The 14596-nt window shown below is 50.0% G+C and overlaps 1 protein-coding gene across 2 annotated transcripts in view; it reads right to left on the bottom strand.

The window, feature by feature from the left end:
• Positions 1 to 2097, bottom strand: part of SEC63 (SEC63 protein translocation regulator) — a 108898-nt gene extending 106801 nt beyond the window's left edge. Inside the window, exon 1 of one of the 2 annotated variants that reach the window (XM_077487157.1) lies at positions 1852 to 2097. In XM_077487157.1, coding sequence (XP_077343283.1) covers positions 1852 to 1975 — 124 coding nt within the window. In that variant the 5' untranslated portion in view covers positions 1976 to 2097. The remainder of the gene's footprint in view (positions 1 to 1851) is intronic. The other variant, XM_077487155.1, reaches the window with a different exon arrangement.
• Between the last annotated feature and the right edge of the window lie 12499 nt (positions 2098 to 14596).

The raw sequence follows: 14596 nt of genomic DNA, 5'->3' as shown, positions 1-14596 counted from the left end.
ATACCTCCCCGTATCCGGGGGGGAGGGGCCTGGCTACGCCTATGACTCGGGTGGGGGGGGGGGGGAGGGGCCTGGCTACGCCGCCCCGTATCCGTGGGGGGGGAGAAAGGGGCCTGGCTACGCCACCCCGTATCCGTGGGGGGGGGGGGGGAGAAAGGGGCCTGGCTACGCCACCCCGTATCCGTGGGGGGGGAGGGAGAAAGGGGCCTGGCTACGCCACCCCGTATCCGTGGGGGGGGGAGGGAGAAAGGGGCCTGGCTACGCCGCCCCGTATCCGGGGGGGGGAGGGAGAGAGAAAGGGGCCGGCTACGCCGACCCGCCGCGTATCCGGGGAGGAAGGGGCCGGCTACGCCGACCCGCCGCGTATCCGGGGAGGAAGGGGCCGGCTACGCCGACCCGCCGCGTATCCGGGGAGGAAGGGGCCGGCTACGCCGACCCGCCGCGTATCCGGGGAGGAAGGGGCCGGCTACGCCGACCCGCCGCGTATCCGGGGAGGAAGGGGCCGGCTACGCCGACCCGCCGCGTATCCGGGGAGGAAGGGGCCGGCTACGCCGACCCGCCGCGTATCCGGGGAGGAAGGGGCCGGCTACGCCGACCCGCCGCGTATCCGGGGAGGAAGGGGCCGGCTACGCCGACCCGCCGCGTATCCGGGGAGGAAGGGGCCGGCTACGCCGACCCGCCGCGTATCCGGGGAGGAAGGGGCCGGCTACGCCGACCCGCCGCGTATCCGGGGAGGAAGGGGCCGGCTACGCCGACCCGCCGCGTATCCGGGGAGGAAGGGGCCGGCTACGCCGACCCGCCGCGTATCCGGGGAGGAAGGGGCCGGCTACGCCGACCCGCCGCGTATCCGGGGAGGAAGGGGCCGGCTACGCCGACCCGCCGCGTATCCGGGGAGGAATGAGCCGGCTACACCGACCCGACGCGTATCCGGGGAGGAATGAGCCGGCTACACCGACCCGACGCGTATCTGGGAGGAATGAGCCAGCTACACCGACCCGACGCGTATCTGGGAGGAATGAGCCAGCTACACTGACCCGACGCGTATCTGGGAGGAATGAGCCAGCTACACCGACCCGACGCGTATCCGGGGAGGAAGGGGCCAGCTACACCGACCCGACGCGTATCCGGGGAGGAAGGGGCCAGCTACACCGACCCGACGCGTATCTGGGAGGAATGAGCCAGCTACACCGACCCGACGCGTATCTGGGAGGAATGAGCCAGCTACACCGACCCGACGCGTATCTGGGAGGAATGAGCCAGCTACACCGACCCGACGCGTATCCGGGGAGGAATGAGCCAGCTACACCGACCCGACGCGTATCCGGGGAGGAAGGGGCCAGCTACACCGACCCGACGCGTATCCGGGGAGGAAGGGGCCAGCTACACCGACCCGACGCGTATCCGGGGAGGAAGGGGCCAGCTACACCGACCCGACGCGTATCTGGGAGGAATGAGCCAGCTACACCGACCCGACGCGTATCCGGGCAGAAGGACCAAGCTACATCGACCAGCTGTGATGACGTGCCGATGATCTACCTGCAATATGCATAATGTGCCAATGAACTCCAACCTGCTTTGTGGGACACACTGATCTGAGATAAGAAACACTGGTGACCTGCTACCTACTCTCTATAGCAGGCTGATCTGAGAGGAGGACGCTGGGGAAACACACGAGTACTTGTCTCTGGGCATCACTAACAGGAAATGCACTGAATCACCACAAATGATTTCCATTCTCTCAGTCACAGCCGACAATACGTCCCATATGTAAAGCCCCAGTCATGTCTGCATTATGCTCAGAGCCATATATTATTATGTACAGGGCCCCTTCCATCCCCTCCCAACACTCACCCGAGTTCTGGTCCCGGGGCCACAGGTAATATGTGGCCGGGATGACAATCAACCCCACGAAAGATGTCAGGAAGTAGAGGAACGTGTTGCCACTATCGTCATACTGGAACTGCTGTCCGGCCATGGCCGCCTCTACTCCTCCTCGCCGGGAGAATCACCGGGAACCCGGACCCTCACAGGACCACACCACCAACACACCGATGGCCGTCACCCGGCGAACACCCCGCCCACCACCTCCTCTGTGTCACGCCCCCACTTTACGTTCCAACATTGAAGCCTCGCGACAAAGCGTATTGGAGACGTGTTATTTTGTTCAAAAAAACTTTATTTACAAATGACACAACGTGACGCGAGGAAGCATTGAATAAACTTTACTTAAAAAGAGGCATGTATTTGTTGTCATGGCAGGATGATAATCAGTGGACTACGATCTTCTTTAGAGCCTAGCCATCTTTTTTTATTTTTGTATGGATCGGGAAGAGCAAAGCGTATGCCAAGCAAGGGAAAAACAAAAACATACATGCATGTTTACTCATGTTTTATTGTTTCTCTTTTTTATTACTCCTGGTACAGAAAAAGACATATTGATCTGCGAGAAATACAGTCAGCTCTTAAAGTGACACCAGACTCAAAAGCAATCTATTTCAACTACTATTCTTAAAGCAGAGCTTAACCACTTAAGGACTGGGCCTATTTTTAAAACTTGTTATTTGCAAGTTAAAATCATTTTATTTTTTGCTAGTGTAGCGCCGGTACTCCTGAAGAGTATGCACTATGTCTGTAAATTTAGTATTTTCCCAAGACTATAGTTGAGTCTTGGGGATAATTGTTCTAAATTGTGGTTTTGGCGTCAGTTTGGCAGGGCTGTACTAACGTTCTGCCTGGTCATACGTGCAGTTAACACCTTTGGCAGGCATTGTAACGCAGTCTGGTTGGAAGCATTGGGTACCAATCTCTCTCTCGGCAGGGGCGGATCCAGGGGGGGGGCAACGGGTCAATTGCCCCCTCCGAGAAAACCGGCAGCTGATGACAGCAAGGCCAGTTCCGCGGGTCCAATCGCGGCCGGTTCCGCGGGTACCAGCGGGCCGGTTCCGCGGGTCCAATCGCGGCCGGTTCCGCAGGTACCCGCACGGCCGGTTCCGCGGGTCCAATCGCGGTCGGTTCCGCGGGTACCCGCGCTGAGTGGACGGGTGAGGGGGGGCAGCTGGGCGGCTTAGGAGGGCTGCTGGCCAATCAGGAAGCCAGCAGGCAGGGGAGCAGGGAGATTACATCATCTCTTACTGCCCTGCATCCCTCCAGTTCCGCCCTCACTGTGTAGGAAGCTGTGTGCAGCAGAGAGATTGCATCATCTCTCTGCTGCCTATCTTCAGTCTGGACTCAACAAAAGATCACCTTAGAAGAAAAGTGACACAGTAGGTGACAATCCGCAATGTGTGGCAGGCTACGTGGCAAGTGGCAATCCGCAATGTGTGGCAGACTACGTGGCAAGTGGCAATCCGCAATGTGTGGCAGGTGACGTGGCAAGTGACAATCCGCAATGTGTGGCAGGTGACGTGGCAAGTGACAATCCGCAATGTGTGGCAGGCTACGTGGCAAGTGGCAATCCGCAATGTGTGGCAGGCAACGTGGCAAGTGACAATCCGCAATGTGTGGCAGGTGACGTGGCAATCCGCAATGTGTGGCAGGCAACGTGGCAAGTGACAATCCGCAATGTGTGGCAGGTGACGTGGCAAGTGGCAATCCGCAATATGTGGCAGGTGACGTGGCAATCCGCAATGTGTGGCAGGTGACGTGGCAAGTGACAATCCACAATGTGTGGCAGACTACGTGGCAAGTGGCAATCTGCAATGTGTGGCAGGTGACGTGGCAAGTGACAATCCGCAATGTGTGGCAGGTGACGTGGCAAGTGACAATCCGCAATGTGTGGCAGGCAACGTGGCAAGTGACAATCCGCAATGTGTGGCAGGTGACGTGGCAAGTGACAATCCCCAATGTGTGGCAGGTGACGTGGCAATCCGCAATGTGTGTCAGGCAACGTGGCAAGTGACAATCCGCAATGTGTGGCAGGTGACGTGGCAAGTGGCAATCCGCAATGTGTGGCAGGCTACGTGGCAATCCGCATCTGGTGGCAGGCGACGTGGCAAGTGACAATCCGCAATGTGTGGCAGGTGACGTGGCAAGTGACAATCCGCAATGTGTGGCAGGCTACGTGGCAAGTGGCAATCCGCAATGTGTGGCAGGCTACGTGGCAATCCGCAATACGTGGCAAGTGACAATCCGCAATGTGTGGCAGGTGACGTGGCAAGGGACAATCCGCAATGTGTGGCAGACTACGTGGCAAGTGGCAATCCACAATGTGTGGCAGACTACGTGGCAAGTGGCAATCCGCAAAGTGTGGCAGGTGACGTGGCAAGTGACAATCCGCATTGTGTGGCAGGTGACGTGGCAAGTGACAATCCGCAATGTGTGGCAGGTGACGTGGCAAGTGACAATCCACAATGTGTGGCAGACTACGTGGCAAGTGGCAATCCGCAATGTGTGGCAGGTGAGGTGGCAAGTGACAATCCGCAATGTGTGGCAGGCTACGTTGCAAGTGGCAATTCACAATGTGTGGCAGGCTACGTGGTAAGTGACAATCCGCAATGTGTGGCAGGTGACGTGGCAAGTAACAATCCGCATTTGGTGACAAGTGACGTGGCAAGTGACAATCCACATTTGGTGGCAGGCGACATGGCAAGTGACATCCTCAGGGCTCCCACTGATTCTGCATTATGGTGAGTTGAACCATTTAATTTTATATTACAATGTATTAATAGAAATAATGCGCTTCAATCATCCTGACACCATAACAACCATGGTGCCGTAATGATTGAAGCGCAAATACCAGCCATTTCCCATATAAATTGCCCCCAAAAAAACATATTTTATAGCAGTGCCCCTCCCGAGATTAGACTCTGGATCCGCCCCTGTCTCTCGGAGCCAATCAGTGGGTGCGTTGTCTCGCTGGGTATTCCGGGAGAGGGTACTTAAAGTGCCGAAGTCACGTGGTTCTGGGTTTCCGGTCCAGAGGTGTGTTCTGACTCCATGATCCTGGTCCTCCTGACCAGCCCCCAGAGGCCCTCATGGCCTGGAGTGCGGATCCATCCGTTTCCGAGTCTCGGAACTGGCTAGTCCGAGGCACAGTAAGTGGAAGGAGGATTCTAAAGTGGTCCGGTGCCATCTCGGGTTTCGGAGAGGCCCAGCAACTCGTCATGCAACCAGGGGAGGACTCTTCGGAAGAGGGCCAGGCACGAGGCTGGCTGCTCGGTAAGAGCCTAAATGCTGAGCTGTATAGACGCTAATTGAATCCACATTTCTTACGGTATCGCCGGACCGGCTGTAAGATACTGGTACAGCAAGAAGGTTCCTATTTCCATACTTCTGTTACAACTAAGTTCCTGTGAGAGACTTTCTGTGTTCATCTAAAAGTTTGCAACCAAGTCTGTGGCAGAGACTTTGCTAAGTTTAAGTCATGTGTCGGCTGCTAAATCCATAAACCAGGATTTATCTGGCAGTGGAAATATCCAGTTGCGAGTGGCTATTGCCTGGATTACCTAGAGAGAGACATTTATTAAGTGTCAGCAGTTTCAAAGTGCCTGAGCTTCCATACCTATACCCTCTATTCCCAATTGAGAGACTGTTTATGTTCAATGTTTCAAGCAAATAAAAATTCCTAAAGGAGGTCAAGTGTCGGTCTCTGCAGTTATTGGGGCATCAACCTTGGGAACCCCTAGACAAGAATGACGAGTTACAAGGCGGAGGAGGTAAACGATAAGCCCAAGAAAACCAGCCGCTCCTTCGGGGTCATTGCTACACTAGAAAATTACTTAGAACCCCCAAACATTTATATATATATATATATATATATATATATATATATATATATATAAAAATTTAACACCCCAGAGAATAAAATAGCGGTTGTTGCAATACTTCTGTCACACCGTATTTGCACAGCGGCCTTACAAGTGCACTTTTTTTAGACATCAGTAAAGAGCCCAATTTTTTTTAATATCATGAAAGATAATGTTATGCCGAATAAATTGATACCCAACATGTCATGCTTCAAAATTGTGCCCACTCGTGGAATGGCGACAAACTTTTACCCTTAAAAATCTCCTTAGGCGACATTTCAAAAATTATACAGGTTGCATGTTTTGTTTTTTTTAAATCAAAAGAGTCTATTAGATAACAAAGCATACAAATATAATTTACAGCTCACATTTCAAGAATATAATCTTGTCGTAAAATAAAAGCATAGTCAACCCTGCAAGAGGAATAATCAAGCAGTATCCCCCCATACCAAATCATCCTAGCCACATTAGGTATTGATACTATATAGCTTGGCTCCGCTTTTGTTCACCTATTCAGAGTTATCTACGGTAGGTGTCTTACAGTTTGTGCCCCCCCGGCTTACCCCTCCCTTCCCCGTCTTTCATCTCAGCATTCTATCCATGACCAGATCAACCGGAGAGAGGCCGGGGGTATCCAACCAGGGTGCCCATAGTTTGTCAAACTTTCCCGGTCGTCCTCTATGCTGAAAGACATACTTCTCCATCCTAATGGTGTCCCCCATTTGGGCAATCCACTCTCCCAGCCCCGGAGGCTCAGTCACTTTCCAATGTCGAAGGATCAGCTTACAAGCTTGGAACAGGGCCCTGGCCACAGCCTGTCTAGCATTATCCTCCATGGGAATGTTGTCTAGTATCCCAAGTAGGCATGGCTTTGGGTCTGGAGGTATGGTGGTCTGATACACTCTGTTAATGGTGGCCAATACCCCTGTCCAGAATAAGTGCAATTTGGGGCACCTCCATAGCAGATGAATTAAGTCCCCGTGATCTCTCGCGCACCTGAGACAACTGGAGTCCCGTCTCACCCCCATCCCAAACAGTCTGTTGGGTGTGAAGTATACTCTGAGCACAATATATAGTTGAGATAGCCGCTGGGCCACATTCACTGAGCAAATTTGAACTGCCTAGAGTGCCTCCTCCCATTGCTCATCCTCGAATGTTCCGACATCCCTCTCCCATTTATTTGATGCAGCCAGCGGAAAACCCCCCAGGTAAGCATTAAGGACCATCGAATAAGTTCTAGAAATAAAGCCCTGGAACTGTGATACATCAGCCATATATCGAAAGATCGGGGTTGGCGAAAGAGTCCACGGGCCCCCCCCCCAGCCTGTGCCTTAACTGCATGTTGCAGCTGTAGGCAGGGCCGTTTTTAAGGCAGGGAAAAAGGGGCAGCTGCCTGGGCCCTGTCATTGTTGTGGGGCCCAAAGCAGGTGCCTCATACTTGCCAACTGTCCTGGTTTAAATTCCCTTGTCCCTTGAGGTTTTAGTCCTGTGCTGTGTCCCAATATCTCAGTGTGAAGTGCTGCTACTAATGCTGCCCAGCTCTGCCCTATTAGTACAGATGACTCACCTGCAGACCCTGTGTTTACATGTAAATAGCAGCAGAATTCATATGTAAATAGCACTGGTATTGATATGTAAATATTGGTGGCTGGCGGGATTGATATGTATATCATGCCCCCCTGAGGTTATATTCACAGTAATCTCTAGCAACCAATCAACAAGCAGAAATCATGTGCTGTAACCTCTGGCAACCAATCGCAATAGCTGCCTGATCTGATTCAGTAAACTTATTTTGAGTCTAGCTGCTATTTATTGTATGTCTCAGAGCAGGTGGAGAGCAAAACTGCATGGGGGGGGGGGGGCCCAAGAAAAGTTTTGCCCAGGGTCCAATCAATATTAAAGACGGCCCTGGCTGTAGGTAGTAGAAGGGCATTGATTGTGGGAAGTGAAATTTTTTTCTCAGATCAGGGAAGGGAGTTAGCTTTCCCACTGTAAAAATGTGTCTCACATGTGTGACCCTGTATCTCTTCCATCATGCACCACAATCAAGCGACAGTCGCTGCTCATAATGCCTATTGTCCCATATTGGACTATACTCAGTGTAGCCCTCCACCTCCTGCAGTAGTCTAAGTTTATTCCATATTTTCCGCATAAGAGCGTAAGTGGGGAATTGTTTATTTGATTTTGCATATGCTAGGGTCTCAATACCAGAGGGTACGTCATCATGGCTGGAGGCCAAGCACATCAGGGCCCTTATGGGTTCAAATTGTATGGTCCCCCCCTCCCTTCCTGTCTGTTCAGGTATCGCCCTGGCTATATGTTGTGCCTGAGCTTCCAGATAATAAGCCCAAGGATTAGGAAGGGCAAGGCCTCCCACTTCCTTAAACTTTTGTAACTGTTCTAATTTTATCCTTGGGGGTTTTTCCAACCATATGAATCCTCTAAAAATTGAATTAATAATTCTAAACATCTTCAGAGGGATTACCATAGGTGTGTTGTGCAGAATATATAAGAGTTGGGGCATAAAGATCATCTTTATCAAATTGACTCTTCCGACCAAAGACATCCTAAGACGGGACCACATTTTTGTTTTATCTCAAATTCTATTTAATAGTGGAGTCAGGTTAAGGGAGCTATAATCAAGTGGTTCTGACGTGACCTGTATACCCAAGTACTTAAGGCTTGTAGACACTGGTATATTATGTATTATCCAACCTCCGCTTTCTGGATTTGCATCCACCAGCAGTAGTGAGGATTTGGTCCAGTTTATGGTCAGTGCTGAATAGTTACCAAATTCACCGATTGTTTCCATAGCTTCCCTCAGGGAGTCAGATGTGTCTCCCAGGAGTAGCATGGTATCGTTTGCGTATAGCATAAGTTTCTCCTGGATCTTCCCATACTGGAAACCACGCACTCTCTGGTTTGCTCTAATCAACAGGAGGGGTGACAGTGGGCAGCCTTGTCGGGTGCCCCTATGCAGGGTAAACGGGGCAGAAATGTGTCCCGTCTCTCTGGTGGTCGCCTGTGGTGAGCAGTACAACAGCTTCACCCATGACAGGAACCCCTCGCCAAAGCCAAACTTACCCATGACAGGCCATAAGTATTCCCATTCCACACTGTCAAATGCCTTGTGGGCATCCAGTGAGAGCAAAGCCCTGTCCCCCATATTGCCTGCCTGTGTTTGAAGGTTCAGGTAAAGTCTACGGAGATTAAAGGCGGTGGACTTTTGGGGCATGAAGCCTGCCTGGTCCAAGTGGATAATGGAGACGATGGCGCCGTTGAGTCTCAGGGCCAAAACCTTAGCCAGGATTTTGATATCACTCTGCAAAAGTGATATCGGTCTCTATGATCCTGGATCTAAGGGGTCTTTACCTAGTTTTAGGAGGAGAGCTATACTGGCCCTAGTCATGGAGTCAGGCAGGCTCTTGAATACTTCCATTGGAAGGCCAACATCCCCCGGGGCCTTTGAATTTGGGAAGAGGCTAAGAGCCCCTTGTAATTCCTCAAGACTAATTGGGGAGTCCAGGGCTGCCCGCTGAGAATCAGACAATCCAGGCAGCTCAATTCACCACAGGTAGTCCCTTAAGGCAGTGGTCGAATAAGTCGCTCTCAATTTATACAAGTCTGAGTAAAACCTCACCAGTTCCGTCATAACCTGGGTTTGAGTGTTTATCAGCCTCCCTCCCTCAGTGCGTAATGCCCCAATGGATGGAGACGTCTGGGAGGCCTTAACTATTTTGGCCAAAAGCCGACCTGTTTGCTCTCCCTCCTTATAAAAGGCCTGCTTGTTAAAGAATCTTTTCCTGTCTGCTGCCTCCCCTGTGATCCGAGTGACTGCCTCCTGTGCAGCTAGCCACGCTTCCCTAGCATCAGAGGGGTCAGCAATATATTCTGCCTCCCCTGAGAAACACTTTAAATGTCTCCCATGTCAGCCTTAAATCAGGATGATCCTCATGGCGTCTCCAAAACTCAAAGATTTCAGCCGACACCCGCTCATGAGAAGGAAACGCATTGAGTTTCCATGGTGCCCTAGGCAAATCAGCAGCCGGCCTGGCCACCAAGGAAACCAGTAGGGGGAATGGTCTGATACACCCCTCACCAGGTATCTAACGTCCTCCAGTAAATGTGTTGTTTGAGGTGTGCAGAGACACAAGTCAATCCTTGACAGGGAGAGGTGGTTTTTTGAAAAGCAGGCAAATAGTTTCTGCAGTGGATTACGATTGTGCCATGGATCACCCCATCCAAACTCCTCCGTGAATTTCCTCAGTGCCGTTTGGGCTCTTGTGCGGACAGGTTGCATGTTTTGAGTTACAGAAGAGGTCTAGTGCTGGAATTATTGCTCTCGCTCTAACGATTGCAGTGATACCTCACGTGTGTGGTTTTAACACCGATTTCATATGCTGGCGCTACTCACGTATGAAACCGGACCGCCCGATGAAGAAGTGCATACGGGGGTTATGACAGCTAACTTCTGCCATAACAACAATATTTCACTTCAAAGTGCCACCGGGCGGTCCAGAAGTGGTTAAAGCGGTTCTCCACTCCTGTACCTGCAAATACATAATTACTTTGTTGTTTTTTTACTATGGGCGATTTTGCATCAGATAAAAGTGGTCCCACAGGCACATTCCTAATGGGATCACTTTTAGCCCTTGTACACACGGTCAGGCATTCCGACAACAAAATCCGTCAGATTTTTTCCGCCGGATTTTGTCCAAAACTGGTGTTGCATACACATGGTTGGACAAAGTTGTCGGAAAATCCGATAGTTCGGAATGTGATGACGTTCGTTCGTTGCGACGGGACTACGTTGTGGCTAGTAGCCAATAGCTTTTGTCTCGTAACTTGATCTGAGCATGTGTGGCACTTTGTCTGATCGGAATTCTCTACAAACGATCAGATCATGTTGTGGGAAAATTTTATATCCAGCTCTCAAACTTTAACACAATTCAGGGATATCAAAAGTATATACCTGAACCCAGCGCACCCAGGGCTGGACTTACTATTGGGCTTGACTGGGCTCAAGGCTCAAGCCCATGGGCCCTGAAGGCCCCACAGGCCCCACTGAGATACATATTTGAGTGTACTTGGCCCGGCTCCACTCACAGTCACGCCCAGTCCCGCCCTATGATGGACATAACATAGGGACTGGGCGTGAGTGTGAGCCGAGCCAAGTACACTCGGCTACTCTCGGCTCCGCTCGGGACTGAGAGAGGACCCAAGAGCCGCCGATATACACAGGACTCTGTATCTCGGCTGCGCCATTTTTAAACTTCAAGACTGCAAATGACAAGGCTGCAATGACACTGGACAAGGCTGCAGATGGATGGGTAAGGCTGCAGGTGGACACTGATAAGACTGCATTGATGGGCATTTAAATGTAAGTTTTGTTTCCTTAAACTTCCCTCCTAAAAGTTTTTTTCCTTTAAAATTCCCTCCTAAACTTGGGGTGCGTGTTATACGCAGATAAATACGGTAATGTATAAAAGGTAGGGCCCGAAAGTGACTCAAGCCCAGGGGCCCCCACCACCCTAAGTCCTGCCCTGAGCGCACCAATGGGTTAAGTTTATCTGACAAACTCCTAATGATTGGTACCAAGAGGAAATCACTCCTCTATGGTCCCTAGCAGCTATTATAAATACAAGACTATAATATACAATGTGGTTGACTCTACAAATCAAACACTAACAGCGCTAAATTACACAATCTGAACCGTTACTCAGATCTTCTAAAATTGCTTTCAAATAAAACTCTTATTATAACAACATAAAACACAATCCAGTCTTATTTAACATTTGTCAGTTAAACAGTCCTTCATTGGAGATTGTTAGCGGAGAATGATGCAGGTAGAGAAATGCCTTCCACCGTGAGGTTGTACTTCAAAAACAGGGAATATCTGTCCTACACCATCAACGTTTCCACCAGCGTGCAATCCCATATAGTTGGCTGCTTACCGGAACATCTCTGCAAACAGGCCTATATATAATGGGTCTTTCACTGTAACTGAATCTTCAGTGCTCCTTACACCTCCGCTCTCTCGCCCAATCTCCTCAATACTCGTCAACATGTAAGTATACACAAGGGGACTAGTATAGTGTTATACCCTTTATTTGAATTATCCTCTCCCCCCTTTTTTACATATTGCGCTTACATGTATAAATTATAAAAACAGCTTTAAAATCATGTCAGCATAGCATCACGAACGTCTCACCGCAGACCGGTCCTTCCTCTGAACTGTCCGCTGGTAGAGTCCCAGGATTCGTTTGCTGTTAAGCAACTGTTCACTATGTTACAGGATCAAGAAACGTATGTACAACTTAAACATGGTCCTACTAAGGAGTATAGGATGTCTCTGTTTAATCTGGTATATCATGGCTTCTATATGAGAATCATCACGAAAAAAGAGAAGCAGTACTTATGTCCCAGTTATAACAAGATCCCCACAATTTATACAGTACCAAAAGCTCATAAGGATGCTTCTAAACCCCCAGCTAGACCGATAGTAAATAGTATAGAGTCTGTGACATCGAGATTAAGGCAATATTTGGATTATTTTTTACAGACTAGTGTTAAAACCACCAAAGAGTATTTAAAGGATACCACCTCCTTCATACAGAAAATTAGGGAGATGGATTTACGGGATGATAAGGAAGTATATTTGGTGACGGTTGTCATGTCGTCTTTGTATACCATTATACAGCATATCGACGTGCTATTGGCTTTAAATTGGGCCCTTAGTAGTAGGGATGATATCCCTTTTTTACAGAAAAAGTTCCTGGGAATGATTTTGGATTACTGCCTCACCCACAATTACTTCTGATACAATGGCAACTTCTATAGTCAGAAGACGGGAGTTGCCACGGGTGCCAAATTTGCACCAAGTATTGCTAATCTCTTTATGACTCAATGGGAAGACAGATGGGTGTATCAATATAAACTCAGTGAGTTAATATTTTACCGCCGTTATATAGATGACTTGTTCCTAATATGGGAGGGTATGGTAATGGGTCTTTCAGTTACAGTGAAAGACCCATTATATATAGGCCTGTTTGCAGAGATGTTCCGATAAGTGGCCAACTATGTGGGATTGCACGTTGGTGGAAACGGTGATGGTGTAGGACAGATATTCCCTGTTTTTGAAGTACAACCTCATGGTGGAAGGCATTTCTCTTCCTGCATCACTCTCCGCTAACAATCTCCAATGAAGGACTGTTTAACTGACAAATGTTAAATAAGACTGGATTGTGATTTATGTTGTTATAATAAGAGTTTTATTTGAAAGCAATTTTAGAAGATCTGAGTAACGGTTCAGATTGTGTAAGTTAGCGCTGTTAGTGTTTGATTTGTAGAGTCAACCACATTGTATATTACAGCTCTCAAACTTTGTTGGTCGGACATTCTGACGGAAAAAGTCCAATGGAGCCCACACATGGTCGGATTATCCGATAACGCGGTCCAACCGGACCTGAAATGGACCAAAAGGAAAAAAATCTCCTGCTGTGTGAATTGGATGCGAGGAAACCCGCATACAATTCGCTCCCAGTGTGAACCCAGCCTTAATGTGGTTCTTTTGCACTTCGGCTCTGCATCACCTGAAAAACACTTCTCTATCCCCTCACAGGTAATCTATGCTGTCTTCAAAATCCACCTCTAACTGAAACTGATTCATTAATGTCAGGGCTGGGCTCAGCCCTTCCTTCTCTGAGCAGGCCTCACAACTGTCGGCTAATTGCCAGCTCCTATCTCTCTCCACAGCTGTTGATGACCCTGCTCGTCAGTCCTGCCTACGTAAGCCATCCAGTCCAGAAGAGCTCTGCCTTCACCTTGGTCACATCACAAGGAACTATCGTCTGTGGCCTGTTTAACCACCTGACATCCGCACTATGGCCGAATGACGGCCACAGTGCGGATGTGAATTCCCGGGAGGCCATCATATGACGGCCTCCCCTGTGCACGCTCCCTGCGCGCTGTGATCACAGAGTCACTGAGACTCACCGATCTGAGTCCCGGCCCTTTACCATGTGTTTAGCTGTCAGCCAATGACAACTGATCACATGATCAAAACAAAAGCTCGGTGATCGCTTTTTTTTTTCTCCTCACGCTGACAGCGGAGGAGAAAAAAAAAGCCAATCACCGGCTCACCTTAAAGGGACATCGGTCCCGAAACTGAAGAGGCAATTATGCCTCATAATTGCAATCTGAAAGTGCCCACAAGTGCCACCTATCAATGCCCACAAGTGCCACCTATCTATGCCTGTCAGGTACTCACCAGGGGCCAAAGTGCTGAGAGCGGCTTCCCTTGCAACTGGGTGCACAGTACCCCTGAGGGTGGAACAGCGGGTACAGGGCACGAAGGGGTACGGGTTGCCAGCAGGTGACTGGTATGCAGGAAGTCTTCTGAGGGAAGAGATGCCCGTGCAGATGGCCTTGGGATGTACTTGAAGAGAACGCCCGGCAGGGGTTCTAACACCTGACTTGTGTGAAGGTCTGGAAGAGGGCTTGTGCAGGAACAAGCCGAGGGTCAAACACAAGTAATCAGTCCGGGAGCCAGCAAGGCTGAATGTAGAGGATAATCCAGAGGCAGGCTGAGGGTCAAACACATGTAATCAGTCCGGGAGCTAGCAAGGCTAAATGCGAAAGACAGAGGGTATTCCAGAGGCAGGCCGAGGGTCAAACACATGTAATCAGTCCGGGAGCCAGCAAGGCTAAGAGCAGGAAGTCCGTTAAACAAGCCAGGGATCAGGTCAGGAGAAAATCAGAGTAGTCTTTAGGCAATCAGGGTCACAACAGGAAGTGGCAAACAGGAAGCAGAGGAACACAGGTGAGCTGAGGAGACAAACCAGCAAAGACAC

Source organism: Lithobates pipiens, unplaced genomic scaffold, assembly GCF_037356315.1.
Source record: "Lithobates pipiens isolate NorthernLeopardFrog02 unplaced genomic scaffold, aLitPip1_a1.2 Scaffold_18, whole genome shotgun sequence".
In the NCBI taxonomy this organism is placed as follows: domain Eukaryota; kingdom Metazoa; phylum Chordata; class Amphibia; order Anura; family Ranidae; genus Lithobates; species Lithobates pipiens.
Note: the sequence above shows the minus strand (reverse complement) of the source record. Positions and strands in the feature narration are given on the sequence as shown.